This window comes from Ovis canadensis, chromosome 14 (assembly GCF_042477335.2).
Source record: "Ovis canadensis isolate MfBH-ARS-UI-01 breed Bighorn chromosome 14, ARS-UI_OviCan_v2, whole genome shotgun sequence".
NCBI classification, from domain to species: Eukaryota; Metazoa; Chordata; class Mammalia; order Artiodactyla; family Bovidae; genus Ovis; species Ovis canadensis.
The window spans coordinates 48,345,691-48,362,980 of record NC_091258.1 but is presented as its reverse complement, the minus strand read 5'-3'; the positions used below and the strand labels follow the sequence as shown (position 1 = coordinate 48,362,980).

Here is a 17,290-nt window from a genome sequence, read left to right as displayed (position 1 = left end):
AATGCAACTGACAAGGGCTTCATCTCCAAAATATATATAGAGTTCATACAACTCAACAATGAAAAATTAAACAATCCAACCCAAAAATGGGCAGAAGACTTAAGTCATTCCTCCAAAGCAGCACAGATGGCCAATATGCACATGATGATATTCAACATCACTATTAGAGAAATGCAAATCAAAACTACAGTGAGGTACCACTTCTTAACAGTCAGAATGGCCATCATAAAAAAACATTTGATCCAGCAATCCCACTCCTGTGCACATATCTGGGCAAAACTATAATTCAAACACATACACACACCCTATGTTCCTACCTGCACTATTTACAAAAGCCAAGACATGGAAGCCACCTAGATGCCCATCAGCAGATACAGAAGATGTGGTATGTATACACAATGGACTACTCAGCCTCGAAACAGAATGAAAAGCGCTACTGCAGCAACATGGATGCAACTAGAAATTATGTTAAATGAAGTAAATCAGAAAAAGACAAATGCCATATGCTATCACTTATATGTGGAATCTCAAATATGACACAAATGAGCTTATCTATGAATCACAGACATGGAGAACAGACTGGTGGTTGCCAAGAGGGAAGGACAGAGAGGGAGGCTGAGATCAGCAGATGTTAAGCTTTTATATACAGAATGGATTTAAAAAAAAAAGGTCCTACTGTATGGCACAGAGAACTATATTCAATAGTCTATGATAAACCAAAATGGAAAGGAGTATTTTAAAAAAAAGAATGTATATATAACTGAATCACACTGCTGGACAGCAGTAACACATTATAAATCAACTATACTTCAGTAACCAAAAAACCCTGTAATTTGTGGCCAAAGCTTTCACCTACAATGGGTCTGCCAGAGCAATCTGCTCAGAAATGGACAACAGCAAGATGGTAATTCATCAACACAGAAACTTCCTAACGCATTCCCTTCCCAGCATGCTTCCCAGGTGCTAACAGGGAGCTATGCTCTCTAGGTCTCTCCCCGCAGTCTGGTAGTGGCACATCGGTCTCCCCTTTCAAGTGAGTTTCTCTAGGGCAGACAAGAGAAGAACTTCCCCAGGGTCCAGCTTCTCTCTGTTCCCCTGCCATTTAGCAAAGCTTGATGCAATGATCCCAGTTCTCTGTGAGCCAATTTTTTAAAAAGTTATTATTAATCTGTTTACATCTGGGTTCTGCTGGGTCTCTGCTGCTGCGTGAATGCTTTCTCTAGTGGTGCTGAGCGGGGACTACTCTTCGCTGAGGTTCACCGGCTTCTCACTGCAATGGCTTCTTTGGCTGTGGAGCACAGGCTCCAGGTGCGTGGGCTTTGGTAGCTGTGGTGCCGGGCTTAGTTGCCATGCGGCATGTGGAATCTTCCTGGACCAGGGATCGAACTCATCTCCCCTGAATTGGCAAGCAGATTCTTATCCACTTTACCACCAGGGAAATCTTGAGCTGAGATCTTGAGGCCAGAGCTCCCCACTGGCCCCTTTTACTTTAAGCTCTGTGGTCCACCTGCTCTACCACAGGGAATCCACTCTTTATGTGGATCATGGGGGCTGGCAGCTGTATAGACTCACATCTCTACTCATATACTTTTGGGGCATTAAAACTTGTAGCAGGACTGATGCCCTCAATAGTCCATCACTTGCCAAGATCATCGCCCATCTGCTAGACAGAAGTGGTCATCCTGGAAGCACAGCTCACTTCTGAAAGAGGCCTGCGCTGTCTGAGATTATGCACACAGACCCCCCTGGGCCCCTGGTTAGGCAGGAATCACACAAGTGGGGGTGTTCGGAGCGCTTGTTAATCCGTTATGATTTATTAGCTGTACAGCAGTAGATCCTCCTCCCCAGCTTTCAACCCCATTACATATTTTATTACAGGTCTCATGTTGGCGTCCTAAAATAATGAAAAATATCACACAGTACAGCTAAGTACAAAATGCATCAACCTAGAGTCTGATAGCTAACTGATGGCTCTCTTAAAAGCAATACACAGAAGAAAAAAGTGTTGAAATCAGCAAGACTGAGGCTCTCTAAAAAACACATTTTAAACATGTGACAGTTCATGTGCAAGAATCACTTTGAGTTGGTTTTGCTTCACATTATTATTTTTTTGAAGATCCGAAGTTTAAATTACTGACCTAGTGAAATTTCCTGGCCCAGCTTTTAAGAGCTGCTGTGACCCACTCATAATCACCCTTCTGCTTCAACAGAGGATTTATAAAACACGAAACTCAGCTACGAACAAAGCAAAGGAAACGTAGATGGGAAATCATAACTGAAAGTTAATTGTGCAAGGTTCAAATGCTGGCTCCATGGGTTGGAGTCGTGGTGCTCCATGTGGGTGTCCGTCACTAGGGCAGCAGTCTCGGTGCCGTTCTGCGACATGATTGTGATCCAATTCCTCGTCAACGTTTACAAACTACCGTCTGTAGTAACTTAATTTGCAAGTAATTAAAATGCTGGGTTTTCTTACACTGCACTTCTTTTCAACCTCGTAATTAATGGAAAAGATTAAAATGTAAAAAAAGTTATTTACAAGCTTGACCATACCAGAAACTTTGCCAAGAAAGAGGCAAAGTCTTCAGGACAGAAACCAATCGTAGCATGCCATACTACTGGTGTGCAGCTGACTCCAAGCAAAGGGAGTCAGGGAAAAGCAAAAGCAAAAACCAGTTTAAAAGTTTAAGTCCTTCCCAAGTCTGCATTTACAATTAAAAACTCTCCTGGGAAGAAGACTGTAAGAACTCTGGGAAACCCGGTGGTGGTTTCTGGAGTGGTTTACCATTGCAAGAGAGAGGGTTCAATGTCTCTGTTTCCAGCTAAGAAAACCAGGGAGGCGTGAACACTGTCCTCAGCACTTCACAGTAAACCCTCAGGGACTCAGAACATTCCATGATTTGCTAACATCAAACAGCAAGTTCTAGTTAAATCACATTTTCTAACATCATCCTTGAAGTTTTAGTTCTCAGTATGTTTGGTAAAATGATGCTTTTCCCAAAGCCAAAAGAAGAAAGAAGGGAGAAAAATTAAGATGCAGGCCGTTTAAACACAGCCCAGAGCAGTCCTGGCAAGGAGCAAGGCCCTGCCATCACCGGTCCATCATGCTGAGGATCATCTCAGGCGTGAGGTCTCCGTTGGGGGCATCTGTGGCAGCTGGCTGGGCCTCCTCTTCCTCCCCCTCCGCAGGCTCTGCATCTGGCTCTTTTTTGACTTCAACTATAATGTTCTCAATTGCACCTGTATTCTGGTCTTCGACCTGAATGATGGCTGTTGCTGGCAAAGAAGAGCATGAAGAAAACAAATGCTCCATTAAAGCCCCCAAGAATTGCAAGGGTCTTTTCAGACTTGACACTAAATGAAAGTCAGCAACACAGGAAAGCCTCAGTTTTGATATAGAGAACATCAATAAAAAAGACTTAATAACCTATAATGTGGCCATACACAAAGCCCAAATACTCTAGATAGTACCAAAAAACAAAGTACTGACATTCCTCTTCATATGCCTCCCAAATCATGTGTTAAAAACCTTAAGCTTTCCTGTATCTCATAGATTAGGGCTTCACAACAGTCAGTGTGACACAGGCAAAACATGCAGGGCGCACGAGTCAAGGCAGGCCTCAGAGTGGAGGGCGCGGGCAGGCCTGTCTCAGAGATGCCCCACCTGCAGCGCAAGAGCCCGACACTTTTAACAAACTTATCTGCGCCAGGTCTTAGTTGCAGCACACGAGCTTAGCTGTGGCCTGCAGGATCTAGTTCCTTGATCAGGGATTGAACCTGGGGGCCCCTGCATTGGGAGTGCAGTCTTAGCCATGAACCTCCAGAGAAGTTCCAGAACCTGATATTTTTGCATCTGAAGCTGTCCAACACCGAGGGTTCTACCACCAGTTTGTTCACTCAAATCTTTGTAGGTCAAATAGTTCCCCCACCACCCCTCTGTAATAAGACATTTTGACATGGGGCTCAAGGAACATATTAAAAAAACAGATGAAACACTGCATTTGTTGAAGAAAGAAAAAGAATTGCCAGCTTTTCGGAGATTCATGAATAGAACAGACACCTGAGACTCCCTAGAGCCTGCAATTACAAGGGCCATGTCCAGTACAGGACTGCTCCCCAATGTCTTCTCATAAATCAGGAAGGCAGCAACAGAATCCATGGGTCTGGGTTTCTTAGGAGGGACACTGTCATCATGGAAATCCCTTTATTCCTCCATCCTTTAAAATTTGGCTCTTATACATTACATTCATTACCATGTCAATTTTACCAGCTAACTAAGACTCTAATTGTTTTGTAAAACCCTCTGACACTGACAATACCCATCTCATAGTAAGTACCCTTTGACTCTGGACTTTATCTTGCTGAAACTTAACAATCCTCTAGAGACTTTCTCAGATGTTCCCCAATAAAAAACTAAAAAATCGCTTCCTGAGAATTTGTTCCCAGTGTGACCTTAACTTGTTCTCATGGCTCGGTTCCCATCTATCCAGAGAACAAGGACCTGTCTGGCTTCCCCACATTAGGAGAGGACGCCAGCCTACTGAGCTGAGACAAGCAACTTACGCTGGGTCTGTTTGGGCTGGTTGGTTCTGCCAGGGGGGCGTCCTCTCCGTTTCTTGGCAGGTGGTGGGGCTGGGGTCACTGGCTGGGGCTCTGGCTCGGGTTCAATCTCCACGGCAGGCTCCTCCTCATCCTCATTGTCATCCAAGTCTGGCTCAGCATTTTCTTCTCATGAAATCAGGAAGAAGAGGTGGTGGGGCAAGGAGACGAGTGGAGGAAGGAAAAGCAACACACAAATAATCACGTATTCTGTGAAGTCTGATTAAATGTTTATTTTCATTGTTGATAGCCCATTTAAAAATTACATTTCACTGGAATTTTTGTTTTCAGCACTAAAGAAAGTAAGCTGGTATTAATACTAAATTAATAAGCAAATCAACTTGATTACCATTATTCATATTTTATGTGGACTGGATATTCTTTTGGCTTTAGATATCAGAATATTGAGTTTCAAATTCTTAAAGGCAACTCCACCTTATACCAGTTATATAAACACCCCTGCCAAGTGGTGTTTTAAGCTCAAAATGAAACAAATGTTCCCTCTACCTACTATACACGGATAAAACAGGACACTAAGCCTGAGATGGACCCCTAAAGAGTAGTGGAAGCTGTGTGTGTGTGTGTATAAAGTTCTTGAAGCACCATGAGGTCCCATTTACTAGGAAAGTGTTGAGATCAAATTTGGGGATTTAATTCCCTGCTGTCCCAAACCCAGTGGGTCCTCCTAACTCCCTGACCTTCTCCCTAAAGCAACTACCACATAAAAGGAGAGGGACTTATTGTAGAAAAGAACACTGATGAAGAGCCTGATAATTCCGTTTTGAGTCTCAGCTCTCCTAAGTGTGTGACCTGGGATGATAACCACAATGAACCTCAGTTTCCTTGTGTAATCTCTAAAGCACTCTCAAGGATCACAAAGAGCTAATGCCTGTAACTGTGCTCTGCAACTTACATTCTATCACATCATCACAGATGCTTTTTGCACTAGACATCAGAGTTTATAAAAATTCTCCATTATTCCATATAGGCTTCATTAAGTAAGAGGCATTACCCTCCTTTTATAAAAACAGAGAAACTGAAGTGATTTATAAGACACAACTAACCGCAGTTTGGGGATGTTCTGCCACCCACACCTGAGGCAACTGGAGAGCTCTTCCTACCCCTCCCCCACTGCCATGGCACAAAGACATCCTGCCTGCCTTCCTCCAAGAAGCACAGGTTACAAGCACATTCTTTTTCACTCACACCCAATGTTTAAATTTAGAAATCTGTGGGTAAACGCCTGATCGTCGGGACAAAATGCCTTGTCAAGTGACTGAAATCCTAAGTGAAAATGTGGGGAACGTACTGGTCCGTGGCAGCGTGTCAAGAACGACATGCTTCCCTGCTGAACTTATTCAAGCCCCCTACTGCCTAGGTTGGCCCAACGCCTAGAAAGCTAAACAAATTCAGTCAGAACTGAGGGGGGGCAGGGGGAGAAGCACACAAAGTCAATAGGGTCAAAAGCTTATTGGATTGGAGAGATTTTGGTTAAAAGCCTTGAAAATAGCATTAGACTCTGGGGGTCAATTTCTGTTGATGACCAACAGACAGAACTTCTGGGAGGGAACAAATATGATTCTGGCCTTCACCAGTCCAAACATCCTGGGATGAAGAGACAACAGGCCCCAAACAAAGCTATGCAACTCCTCCTCCTGTCTTCTCCAGTGCCGAAGACAAAAGAAGGAATCATAGAAACCTATTAGGAACTGTCATTAAACTGTGCAGCTGATTCTGGTAAAAGTGCAATCAGGAGAGTGGAGCTGGTCTTGCTGGGAGATGAGCCACGGAAGTGACCACAGCAGTACCATGAGAAAAAAGGAATGTCTGTGGCCGGAGAAGGCTCGGCAGCCAAGAGCTGATACAGGTGTCCTGAAGCTCAAGTTTATATGAGCAGCTCTGCTGGTTCGTGAAGCCCACTGACATTCCTTGGCACCTCCCAATAGTCTACTCAATTTCTTTACCAAACAAAGGGATTCCATAATGATTCTCAGTAGAGTGTGATGTGCTTTTATAAAAATTAAACAAAGTGAAAAAAGAAAATTAAGCAAAGTGACATTTTAAAGGAGGCATTCACTTAAAACCCAAGATTTTCCACTAAAGAAGGCAGCAAAAATTAAATTACTCTATGCTTAGATGAATATTCTCCCATAAAAAGTTCTGAATAGAAAAGTGAAGGCTTTATTAAGATAAAAAACCAAAAAGGACTTTCTTATATATTTAAATATAAAAGACCTAGTATTTTTATGAACTTTTATAATAAAACCAACAAAGTGATAGATATATTCAGTTTTCAAAAATTTCATTTCCTTTCCCACTATTTCTGACAAGCAACATAGAAGACAAACTTAGAGATCCTCAGAAATCCATCAGGCGTTATCTGTAAGCAGCTTCACCAAAACAGAACTCCTCTGCACCCTTTTCCACAAGTCTCAAACACTGAAGCCACGGATGTGCCTTCTCAACTAGGTGCCAGTAGCCCAAGCATCCACATTATAAAACCTCACACTTTGGAATGAGTTTGTATCATCAAATGTGACTCCTACATTACCAACACTCTTGTTCTCCACCCCACTTCATGAGTCTAGCACCTCAACACATATACCTTCTGCCTGGATTTCATGACTAACACCCCAAAGAACATCAGTGGTAGGAAAATAGGCAAAGTTTTAAATTATAAATGGGGAGATTAAGGTAGGAAGAGAAAGGCTGACCTTCATGGATTTGATCAACACATCTCAAGGCTAGGCTGACACAGGCAGTCAAACCAGAAGTTGGTCAGGATGCTTAAGCAACCTTCTTCATGTCCATTAGATTCACTGCTCAAATCTAGACCAGCTTCCTAAATGTAAAAGCTATGAACATAGAAAAGAAACTCTGCTGGCCTTAGAATATCACTAATCTGAGTAAACTGAGTATAAAGATATTAATTTTGCTTCAGCTTTAACTGAACATAACATTTCTTATCAAGCAATGGAACACTGTAAGAAAAAAAAATTGCTCTGGGAATAAGCTAACTGCTGTTGTAAATATATTAGAGGTTTAAAGGAAGCATGAGAGAATGGCCTATCTGTATTCCAGCACGTCCTTACGTAAATACACTGTAAACTCTGCACCAAAACCTGCCACTTTCAACTAACTCAAGAAACAAAAGTCACTTACCACTGTCAGAGGAGTCCTCCTTTTTAGAACGCATCTTTCTCTTTCTTCCACGTTTACTCTTCTTCGTTTCTCCTCCATTTTCCCCTTCTACACCATCTGGACCAGCACAATTATCCGCATGTCTTGCCATAGTATTCTAACAAAAGGAACAAAATCCTTGTTCACATTACTAAAAAAGGTAAGATTAAAATTGGAAGTTCTCTTTCAGCTTAATAAAAAAAAACAACTGGGCGGTGGTTATCCATATTAAGTCTCAATGTTCTTGTGCCTACTAAATGTGTCCTGAACATACTCTTCCCATTCAGGGAAAATGGTCTCCATCTGGAGTGGGTGGAGACAGAGAAAAGGGTGGGTGGGAGAGGAGAGCTGCTCAGAAGATGGGGATAGGTCCTCTGAGCAGGGGAGAATCAGACCAGGCTCCCTGTCCTGTGCAGACCTGACTAACATGACCCTAAGTGAAGACAGACCTGTTAAAAATACTGAGTTCCCCATCAGTGGAAAGGTTCACACATGGACAGGGGTGATGTGGTGGGGTGGAAATGACTGACCCTTTCCAAATGATAGTTCATTTCTATAATCTCAGTGGAGAAAACTGCCCTGCTTTGCAATAGAAGATCAAGAACATGGATGGTATCCAGAACTGTAAGGGAGGAAGTCAAGTTCTGACTCTTACCCGGCGTGTAAATGTTTTCCCACACTTAGAACAGACAAAGGCCGCAGGGACAAAGTTGGGGTCATGATAGCGTTTGAAGTGCATGTCGAGGAGCTGTTTCTGGCGGAAGGTCTTGTCGCAGTGGCTGCAGGCGTAAGGCTTCTCCCCAGTGTGGGTGCGCTTGTGCATGATCATGTGCCGCTCCTGAAAGAGAACGCGGTGAAGGAAGGTCTCAGACCCTGTCGTCGGGCTGCTATCCCCTACCACCTGCATGCGTAACTCTAAAGACCTTTCTCTTCCAAGGGTCCAGGCCCAGAACTGGTTATTGAGAGGATAATGTAAACCTTATTGGGGTACAAAGCTGCTTCCCCAAATCCTAGCAGATACACTCGCTTCTGCTGGGCTGCTTCTGTAGATCACTCCCAAGCATCAGGCCCCAGTACCAAATTCTTCCCTTCTCTCAAGTCCTGGACTTAATTTCATATAAGGTATATATAAAAACCCTTTGATAAAACCCAACACTGATGAGACATTAATCGTTTTCTAACTATGAAGGTTCCCACCTGTCTACAAGCGTAATCACACTGATCACACTTAAAGCGCTTCTCGTTCTTGTGTGACTTCTGGTGCTGGATGAGGGCATAGCGCTCATGAAACACAGCATCGCAGTATCGGCATTTCTTGCCCTGCTCAATGTAGGAATGCTGCTTTCGCAAGTGGACACCTGAAAGCGAAACACAAAGCCCAGTCCAACTTGCGAAAACACAAACATCTCGAACAGTTAAGAACACATTTCTTTCTGCTTCTGAATATAGTTACTCTGGCTGCTATACAGAAAATGGAAAGAAAGGAGGAAAAACAGACATGGAGAGACGAGCTGAGATGTTAAAACTGGACAGGTGACAGGAGGTGGCAGTCTGGAGATGGCAGTGGGTATGGAGGGAAAGGGGACCTGACGAGAGACCTAAGAAGCTGAATTAACAGGACTTAGTCGTGACCGACCAGAGTGAGGAAGAGAAAGGTGGGTATCAGGAATGACCTCCAGGTTTCTGGCTTGGAAAACTGAGCAGACGGTGGAGCCACTTACTGAGACAAGGAGTAAGTGGAACAGGGCTGAAGCCTGAGCTGTGTGTCTGTCTTTGGGGCAAGGACATTTAGAGTTGAGGGGAAAGATTAAGGAGAACATGAAAATGAAGGTAAAGAAGCAATACTTGATCATGTAAAGGTTTCCAGGAACACAGAAGAATGGAATCAAGGCAAAGGGACAGGCCACAGACACGAAGAGTGACACAAGGTCTCTAGAAGCCGATAGGGAAAGAGGATGAATGCAGGTAAGTTACACATCTGGAAAGAGGAAATTTGAAGTTTCAACCTGCTGCATTTTCTGTGTGTCTAAAGTAAGGAAAGACGTTACATACTGAGACAAGGAGAAAAGGGAAAGAAGGTTAGAGGTTTAAACAAAGTTAATGATTTACCCTACTGTCTTAGTACTTCCTACATAGCAGGTGCTCAAACATCTGTGGAATGAATTAATGGGACACACTCACTGAGGAGAATGGGAACACAACTGATGAGGACAAACAGCTGGAAAACTGAGGAGCCCAGCTGCGTTTAGGATCAAGAATTTATGGTGCTAACCATCTGCTCAATCAAGGTGCTATCACTTCCAACTTTTGTTGTTGTTTAGTTGCTAAACAGTGACTTTTTTCGACCCCATGGACTATAGCCACCAGGCACTTCTGTCCATGGTATTTCCCAGGCAAGAATACTGGAGTGGGTTGCCATTTCCTCCTCCAGGCATTGGCAGGTGGATTCTTTACCACTGAGCCACAAGGAAAGCCTCGTATCAAACTTAAAGAGGGCCAATTCTGGGTAATGGAAATAAGGTAAGAGAAAGGGATGGCTCACTTTTTTACTCCCTACACATGTTCACTATATGAAGACTTTTTATACATAAATATATCATTTCAAGTAATTCTTAGACTCAACTTCTGCTCCTCAGACAGAGAGACCTAACAGTTAATGTCAAAGACTTTCTTATGTTTTTATTAAATATTTACAATAATAATTCTGTAAGGTTGGAATTATCCCTATATTATCAGTTTAAAAAAAAAAAAAAACCTTATTAGAACAGTAAGTATTTGGAGGTGAATCTTGACTCTGGTAGGTCTGCCTCCAAAGCCCATGCCTTCCTGTATCCCAAGGTGATGAATCTTAATTATTGCATATTAATGTGAAATCAGACCTGCTTTAAAAGAGGGAACACAAACTTGTTTGGGAATGGTTTGGGGAGATAACTATTATTTGACAGCTCCTTAACTACCTCATAAAGAGTTCATTATGTAAGGTCTAAGAGGTTATCATGCAAGTACAAAACACTCAAGGTTTTCATTTGCATCAGGATAGTGAATAACTTAAAAAAATCAAATAATCCAAACAGTGGCCTAACAGTTCACACGGTACCATGAGATATTACTGGTTTAGGTTTTAGTTTCTATATGGTAAGAACAGTAAAACTCTTTCATTTATCTGAGAACAGTACTTCTTAAATTTTTCTGAAATCCTTTCCACACCAGAGTAGGATGAACACATGACCTGCTGGATCTTATGTGGAATCCAATGTCCTCTACTTCAAGCTCACAGTTTCATCTTAAAAATGTTTTATGTCAGTCTGCAGTTTATTCAATATAGTCATATTAATGTAAAAATGTTTTAAGATACTAGTTCAATTGTATAACTTTACTCAAAACCTTTTGAGTAAAACCAATGGTGCAGAAAGACAGGCCAGGTTTATGATATGGTTTGGTATGCTCCTGGTATGACCTGGGTACTTATACATGCCCCAGTGTGAGAAACAGCTCTAGAGGGTTCCAGGAGACTGAAGTCCAGCTTTGCCACTCATAAGCTGTGTTGTATCACTTTGGTCAAGACACCTGTTATCACCAACAAAGCTCAAATAAATACGCCTTGATGACTTCATATGGTTGCTGTGAAGATCAAATAAGTAAAAAAGTAAAATAAAAGTATAAAGACAACCTGCAAGATACAATTTATCTAAATGCATTATTATTATTATTTTGTAGGGAGCAATGTATTTTGGACAGAGAACAGACTGGGGCAGTATTTTTAACTATTTTAAGTAAGAAACACAAAGGGATAAATTCAGGTGACCTTATCTTTAAGCATATGAGTTATCCTAAAATTTCTACCACTAAACTCTGCCTTTATATTAACTGTAGCTTAATTATGTACAGAATTATAGCTATCACCAAATCAACACAACAGTCTAATTACCTAAAGTACAAATATTCTGGGGGAAAAAAAAAAACACCAAAACTGAAGTGCACTGACCTTAGTTTGAACCATACTATGTTACTTTCCTATTGGGGGACTTTTAACATTACCAGTGAAGGCTACTAATTAAAAATACACTTTCCTCTCATTATAGCTGCCATTTATTTACAGATGAGGTATAGTCAAGAAAAAATTTTGTAGTGTAGCTTCAGTAAGAGAAAGAAGAGACAGAAGAAAATAGCATAAGCAATGACGTTTATTAAACAGCAGGCCATTCACAACACACAAAACTCATGAAGTCAGAAAAGGAAGTAACCTGTGATCATTATCTTCATAGACTTGTCAAAATTTATTGAATTTGCCACTAGTTAACTGACTTACCCAGATCACTTTTCCGGGCTATGACAGTGTCACAGTGGGGACAGTGAAATTTGGCCACATTTTCTGTGTGCTTCTGTAGAATGTGCATCTTCATGGTACCACTTTGGGTAAACCGTGCATGACAAATATAACATTCATAAGGTTTTTCCCCTTCAAAGAAAAAAATACAGAATGAACAAATTAGATGAAATGACTAAGTAACTGCTATTTAACTGGAAGGATACCAGGTGGCAGATATGCCAAGCCACAGAGGACCTACAGTTCTTAACTCAGGAAGGATGAGGCTCAGGCCTATCTTGAGAGATGAATAAGAAGTCCCAAACTGTGGCTACCACCTCTGCTCTGCCCAGCTCTGCCACAGAGTCCTTCATGTTAATAAGAGTAGTTTCTACAGCAGTACTTACTTTTGGAGGAGAGCAGATGGGATGATGGCAGGAGGACCTGAAAGTTTTCCTTTTTAGAAAAAGACTGTACTTTGAAAAACTGACAGGCTGGGTTAGGTAATCTACCCAGACTTCTAACAGTAAAAAATTTCCATTCTCCAGTGTATACTCAGAGCAATGAATTCTGAAGGTATGCCAGAGAACATCTGTCAATTATATACTATTTTCATGCCTGTTTCCATTTGGGTAACTAATAAGAGTATGTGGTGGTTCACAGGGTGCCATGGGATCCACTAAAAAGTGGTTCATTAATGCAAGCAAGGGAGAAGCCCTACCTGAATGGGTTCGCATGTGCCTTTTCAGCTTGTATGTGTCCCTGCTGGCATAACTGCACAAGCTGCACTGGAAAGGACGCTCCCCAGTGTGAGAGCGAATGTGACGTTTTAATTTGCTGACCTGAAATACAAAAGCAACAAAACCTCTTAAACCTGTATTAACATAGGTTGTGACATGAACACCTTGGGTCAAGCCCCAAAGCTTTGGTTTTGGAAACTGAAGTTCGTAACAGAAAAAGTCTAAACGACAGTATTTCTTCCTCTGTAACTATTGCCTCTAATATCCCTGTCCTTTGTATGTCTGAAATTCTCCAGAATAGTTTTAAAATAATTCAAGCTTATTTATGGATCAAGTTGCTAACAAACTTGAATCCAAGTTTATAAGTGCATTTTAATTCCCTTCAGTCTCTCTTTCTTTCAACAGCACTTCCCAGACAGGCCAGGCACCAGCGCCCTCTCACCTTCCTCCCTATGGACTTATGCTTTTCATCTTCAATTGGGTATCTTTCCAACAAGAGTGACTCTAAGGAGGGTTTCAAATACTAACATTTGACCTGAAAATTTTCAAAAGTGTTCCAATTTTTACACTAAAATCCCCCAGTACTTCTTAATAAATAGTAAAAATTTCATACACTGTCTAAGGCTAAAGAATGGTTCCAACAATATTACTGAATAATTCTCTTTCTAGGACTATAGTTCAGTTCAGTTCTAGGACTTCTCACATATTAAATTCCTGTACACTACAGATCTATTCTTTTTCAGCCAACTCTTTTTTCTTGCTCCAACATCACACTGCCTTCATTTATCATATAGTTTTATGATAGCCAATAGCAAAAGCCCTTCTTTCCTTTTTCAAAAATTTTTCATATATACACTTCCAGTTGAAATTCAGAATCAACTTGAAATGTGTATTTATTAGTCTCCTTTGGAAAATTCTGAGACATTTTCTTCTTATAAGTTTTAGGTGTTTTTGCTGTTCAGTTTACCCCCAGGTCATTTTTACTGCTGTCAAATTTGAACCTGTTTTCTAGTATTGGTATTACATCAGTCACTGACTCCTGGGCATTCACCTTGGATCTGACCACTCGGCTGAACTCAGATGCTCTAGGTTTGTCAGTCAATACTCTTGGATTTTCTATGTAAGAAAATATGTCTGTAAGAAATGACAGTTTTGTCTTTCCATTTATAATTCATTACTTATTTTATGCTATTATCTAGGATTTCAAATACAATGTTGAAATTCTAACTGTGAGAATGGTCTCTTGTTCCAAAGCTACTTAGGCTGGGTTTACTATAGGCTGCCAGTAGATACTTCTCATAATAAAGACATTTTCTTCTACACTTGACTTTGCTAGAACTTTAAATAGTATCAAGTATCACATACTGTAGTTTTTCAATTACAGAAATGATCATGTGGTTTTTCTTTAATCTCTCAATGTAGTACACACCAATAATTTCTTAATGTTCAATTACTCTTACATTTTAGATACATTCTATTTAATAATCACATTTTAGTAATACTCTATTACTAAATCTGGTCTGTTAATTTATTTAAAATTTTGGCTTTTCTGTGAGAAAAAGACATAGTTTTCTTTTTAGAAGTATCCTAATCCAACCAGTCCATTTTAAAGGAGATCAGTCCTGGGTGTTCTTTGGAGGGAATGATGCTAAAGCTGTAACTCCAATACTTTGGCCACCTTATGCAAAATGTTGACTCATTGGAAAAGACTCTGATGCTGGGAGGGATTGGGGGCAGGAGGAGAAGGGGACGACAGAGGATGAGATGGCTGGATGGCATCACCAACTCAGACGTGAGTTTGAGTGAACTCCGGCAGTTGGTGATGGACAGGCAGGCCTGGCGTGCTGCAATTCATGGGGTCGCAAAGAGTCAAGACACGACTGAGCGACTGAACTGAACTGAATCCAGTTTTGGTAACAAGGTAACCTCAAATAATTATGGTGATAAAATCTTCCATTTTTAAAGTACTCTTGGTATAGTGACTTGTTTCTTTGAAGTTTGGTAGAATTTGCCTGTAACATTAATAACATGTGGATTAGTACTCTCTTTTTAATGGGTAAACCTTTCACACTCATTAGGGAATTTTTTTTTCTAGTGGTGGGGAGGAGGAGTGGTAGTAATCTAGTAAGGTATTCTGTCTTGTATTATGAGGATATAAACTATCCTCACACAGGAATCAGGATCTTCTTAAGACAAGGAACCAACAAGGAGCTGAGCTTCTACACTGAACTTACTTCTACACTGGCATAATCGCACATGGAACACTTAAATGGCTTCTCATGGGTGTGTTTGTAACGACGATGCCGCACCAATTCTCCACTAGTCACAAAGGCCATATCACAGTCTGGGCACTTGTGAGGACGAGTACCTAGACAAAGGAGGACATAACAGAAAGACAGGACATGGTTAATTACAGAGTTCAATGTGTGGCACAACTGCAGCATGAGGCTGGACCCTGGTTATCTTACCGACCATGCCTGAGAGTAGCTCCAAAAGCTATGGGTAAGCCCAGCTGACTTTATAACACCAATCTCAAAATATTAAAAACACATGCCAAACGTTCAGTTTCTCTTAATTACCATTTTGAGTCTGCTGTCTTTGAATACAAAATCTTTTTTATCCCTATTTTGTGAATATTCTGATCACTATGGATTAAAGGTTAATAGAAATACCTGTTTCAACCCATCTAAAAAAACACAGAACACATCTTTTAAACCTCAATGTCTATCAAGTAGAGATCACAGAATTAATAGTTATTTGACTCAAGATCCTTCTACATATCAAAACTTACTGTATTGAAATTATACATGCAGAACCAGTGGGCTGTCCATATTGACCAACTTTTTCTTAAAAAAAAAAAAGGAAAAGAAAAGAAATACAATAACATATTTTCTAAAAAAAAAAAAAAAAGTTTTCTATTTTAATTTGGTTTCATAAGGTATTCTAGAGATTTACCAAAGGCTTTAAAAGTAGTATTGCCTTTTATGTTATGTGATTTAAACAGACTGTTTTCAAATATCCGTATCTAATATTCTGTGATCTGAATGTTAAATCATGGAATATTTAAATATTTTCTGAACTAATACTGTATCTTCTATGGACTTCCCTGGTGGCTCAGACGGTAAAGCATCTGCCTACAATGCGGGAGACCCGGGTTTAATCCCTGGGTTGGGAAGATCTCCTGGAGAAGGAAATGGCAACCCACTCCAGTATTCTTGCCTGGAAAATCCCACAGACGGAAAAGCCTGGTAGGCTACAGTCCATGGGGTCGCAAAAAGTCAGACACGACTGAGCAAGACTTCACTTTCACTTATATCTTCTATATTTCTTGTTTTTTTTTTCTTGTTTTATTTTTCCTTTCACTGAGATAATCTTATTGTTTTTAGTATGTCTTCCCATAGTAGCCTCATAATGTAACATGACTTTAGTAGATCTTCTCTATAGCCACTTTATATTCTGAACACTGCACTGGAAATATTCTGACCAAGTAATATTCACAATAAGGAGATAAAGCTGACAGCAGAACACAGCACTCTTTTCACAGGTTATTATTATGGCCATCTGTAATCGTGGGAAGAAGTGAACAGCAAGGTCATCTCAAACACCAAAGTCAAAGGCAGGCTACCTTTGAGAATGGAATCAGGAAGACTCACAATGTTATGAATAGGACCAGCCTTCTACAGAAATGATTTTCCCAGAGATTGAGAATACTGGAGAGGGCAATGTGTTTGGATATGACAGCAATTATTAGAAAATTCCAAAGAATGTTCATTTATTCAGTTTGCTTCTTTAGTTCCACTGAGGATTAAGAATGAAGGATAGAGTTCTTATGTATGAAAAATGTACAGTCTGGAGGTACAGATAGGTAAGTAAAACAACAATTAACAAGAGAAGGAAAGCAACATCAATTTCTATTAGGACACGGTAAGCTGAAAACAAAGAATTTCCAATGTTTACCTAGCATTACTGAAGGGGGAGAAAGAGGCCTGCCTCCGATAGACCTAAGCATGGCAATTAGGAAACAAGCGGACACCGCTGTGGGACGTGAATTTTCATCAGGTTGTACCACATGACCGACTATGTCCCTCTGCTCAAGGTCCACGCTCACCAGGACACTTCAATTGCTACAGCATCTGGACATAGGCAAGGGTGCCCCCTAGGATGCAATACTATTGCATGTATAAAATAAAGGTGCATTCTTCTCCATAAACTGATGTTCTGTTATGCTCCTGACTCTTGAGGGTTTGGTTAGTATTAGTCCTGCCAAATCATTCCTAAATAGCCAAATTTCTTATTTTCAAAGCTGAGGACTTGACCATGACACAGTGCCCACGTCAAGGCACTTCCATTCTGGCAGTCCTATAATGTGTTCAGCTGCTTTTATCCAGTCTTTTCCCTAGCCTTTTCCCTAGGATTTTCAAACTACCAATTAGTTTTACCAAATAAAACATATTATCATCATCACGAG

General features: G+C 40.8%; 1 protein-coding gene across 5 annotated transcripts in view; it reads right to left on the bottom strand.

Annotated features, from left to right (window-relative positions):
- Positions 1-1,793: 1,793 nt before the first annotated feature.
- Positions 1,794-17,290, bottom strand: part of CTCF (CCCTC-binding factor) — a 42,535-nt gene continuing 27,038 nt past the window's right edge. For 3 of the 5 annotated variants that reach the window (XM_069549958.1, XM_069549957.1, XM_069549959.1), the window contains 8 exons: positions 15,057-15,190; positions 12,804-12,924; positions 12,086-12,235; positions 8,974-9,134; positions 8,432-8,614; positions 7,759-7,894; positions 4,561-4,722; positions 1,794-3,273 (listed from right to left, as the gene is read on the bottom strand). In XM_069549958.1, coding sequence (XP_069406059.1) covers positions 3,089-3,273; positions 4,561-4,722; positions 7,759-7,894; positions 8,432-8,614; positions 8,974-9,134; positions 12,086-12,235; positions 12,804-12,924; positions 15,057-15,190 — 1,232 coding nt within the window. In that variant the 3' untranslated portion in view covers positions 1,794-3,088. The remainder of the gene's footprint in view (positions 3,274-4,560; positions 4,723-7,758; positions 7,895-8,431; positions 8,615-8,973; positions 9,135-12,085; positions 12,236-12,803; positions 12,925-15,056; positions 15,191-17,290) is intronic. The other 2 variants (XM_069549961.1, XM_069549960.1) reach the window with 1 other exon arrangement.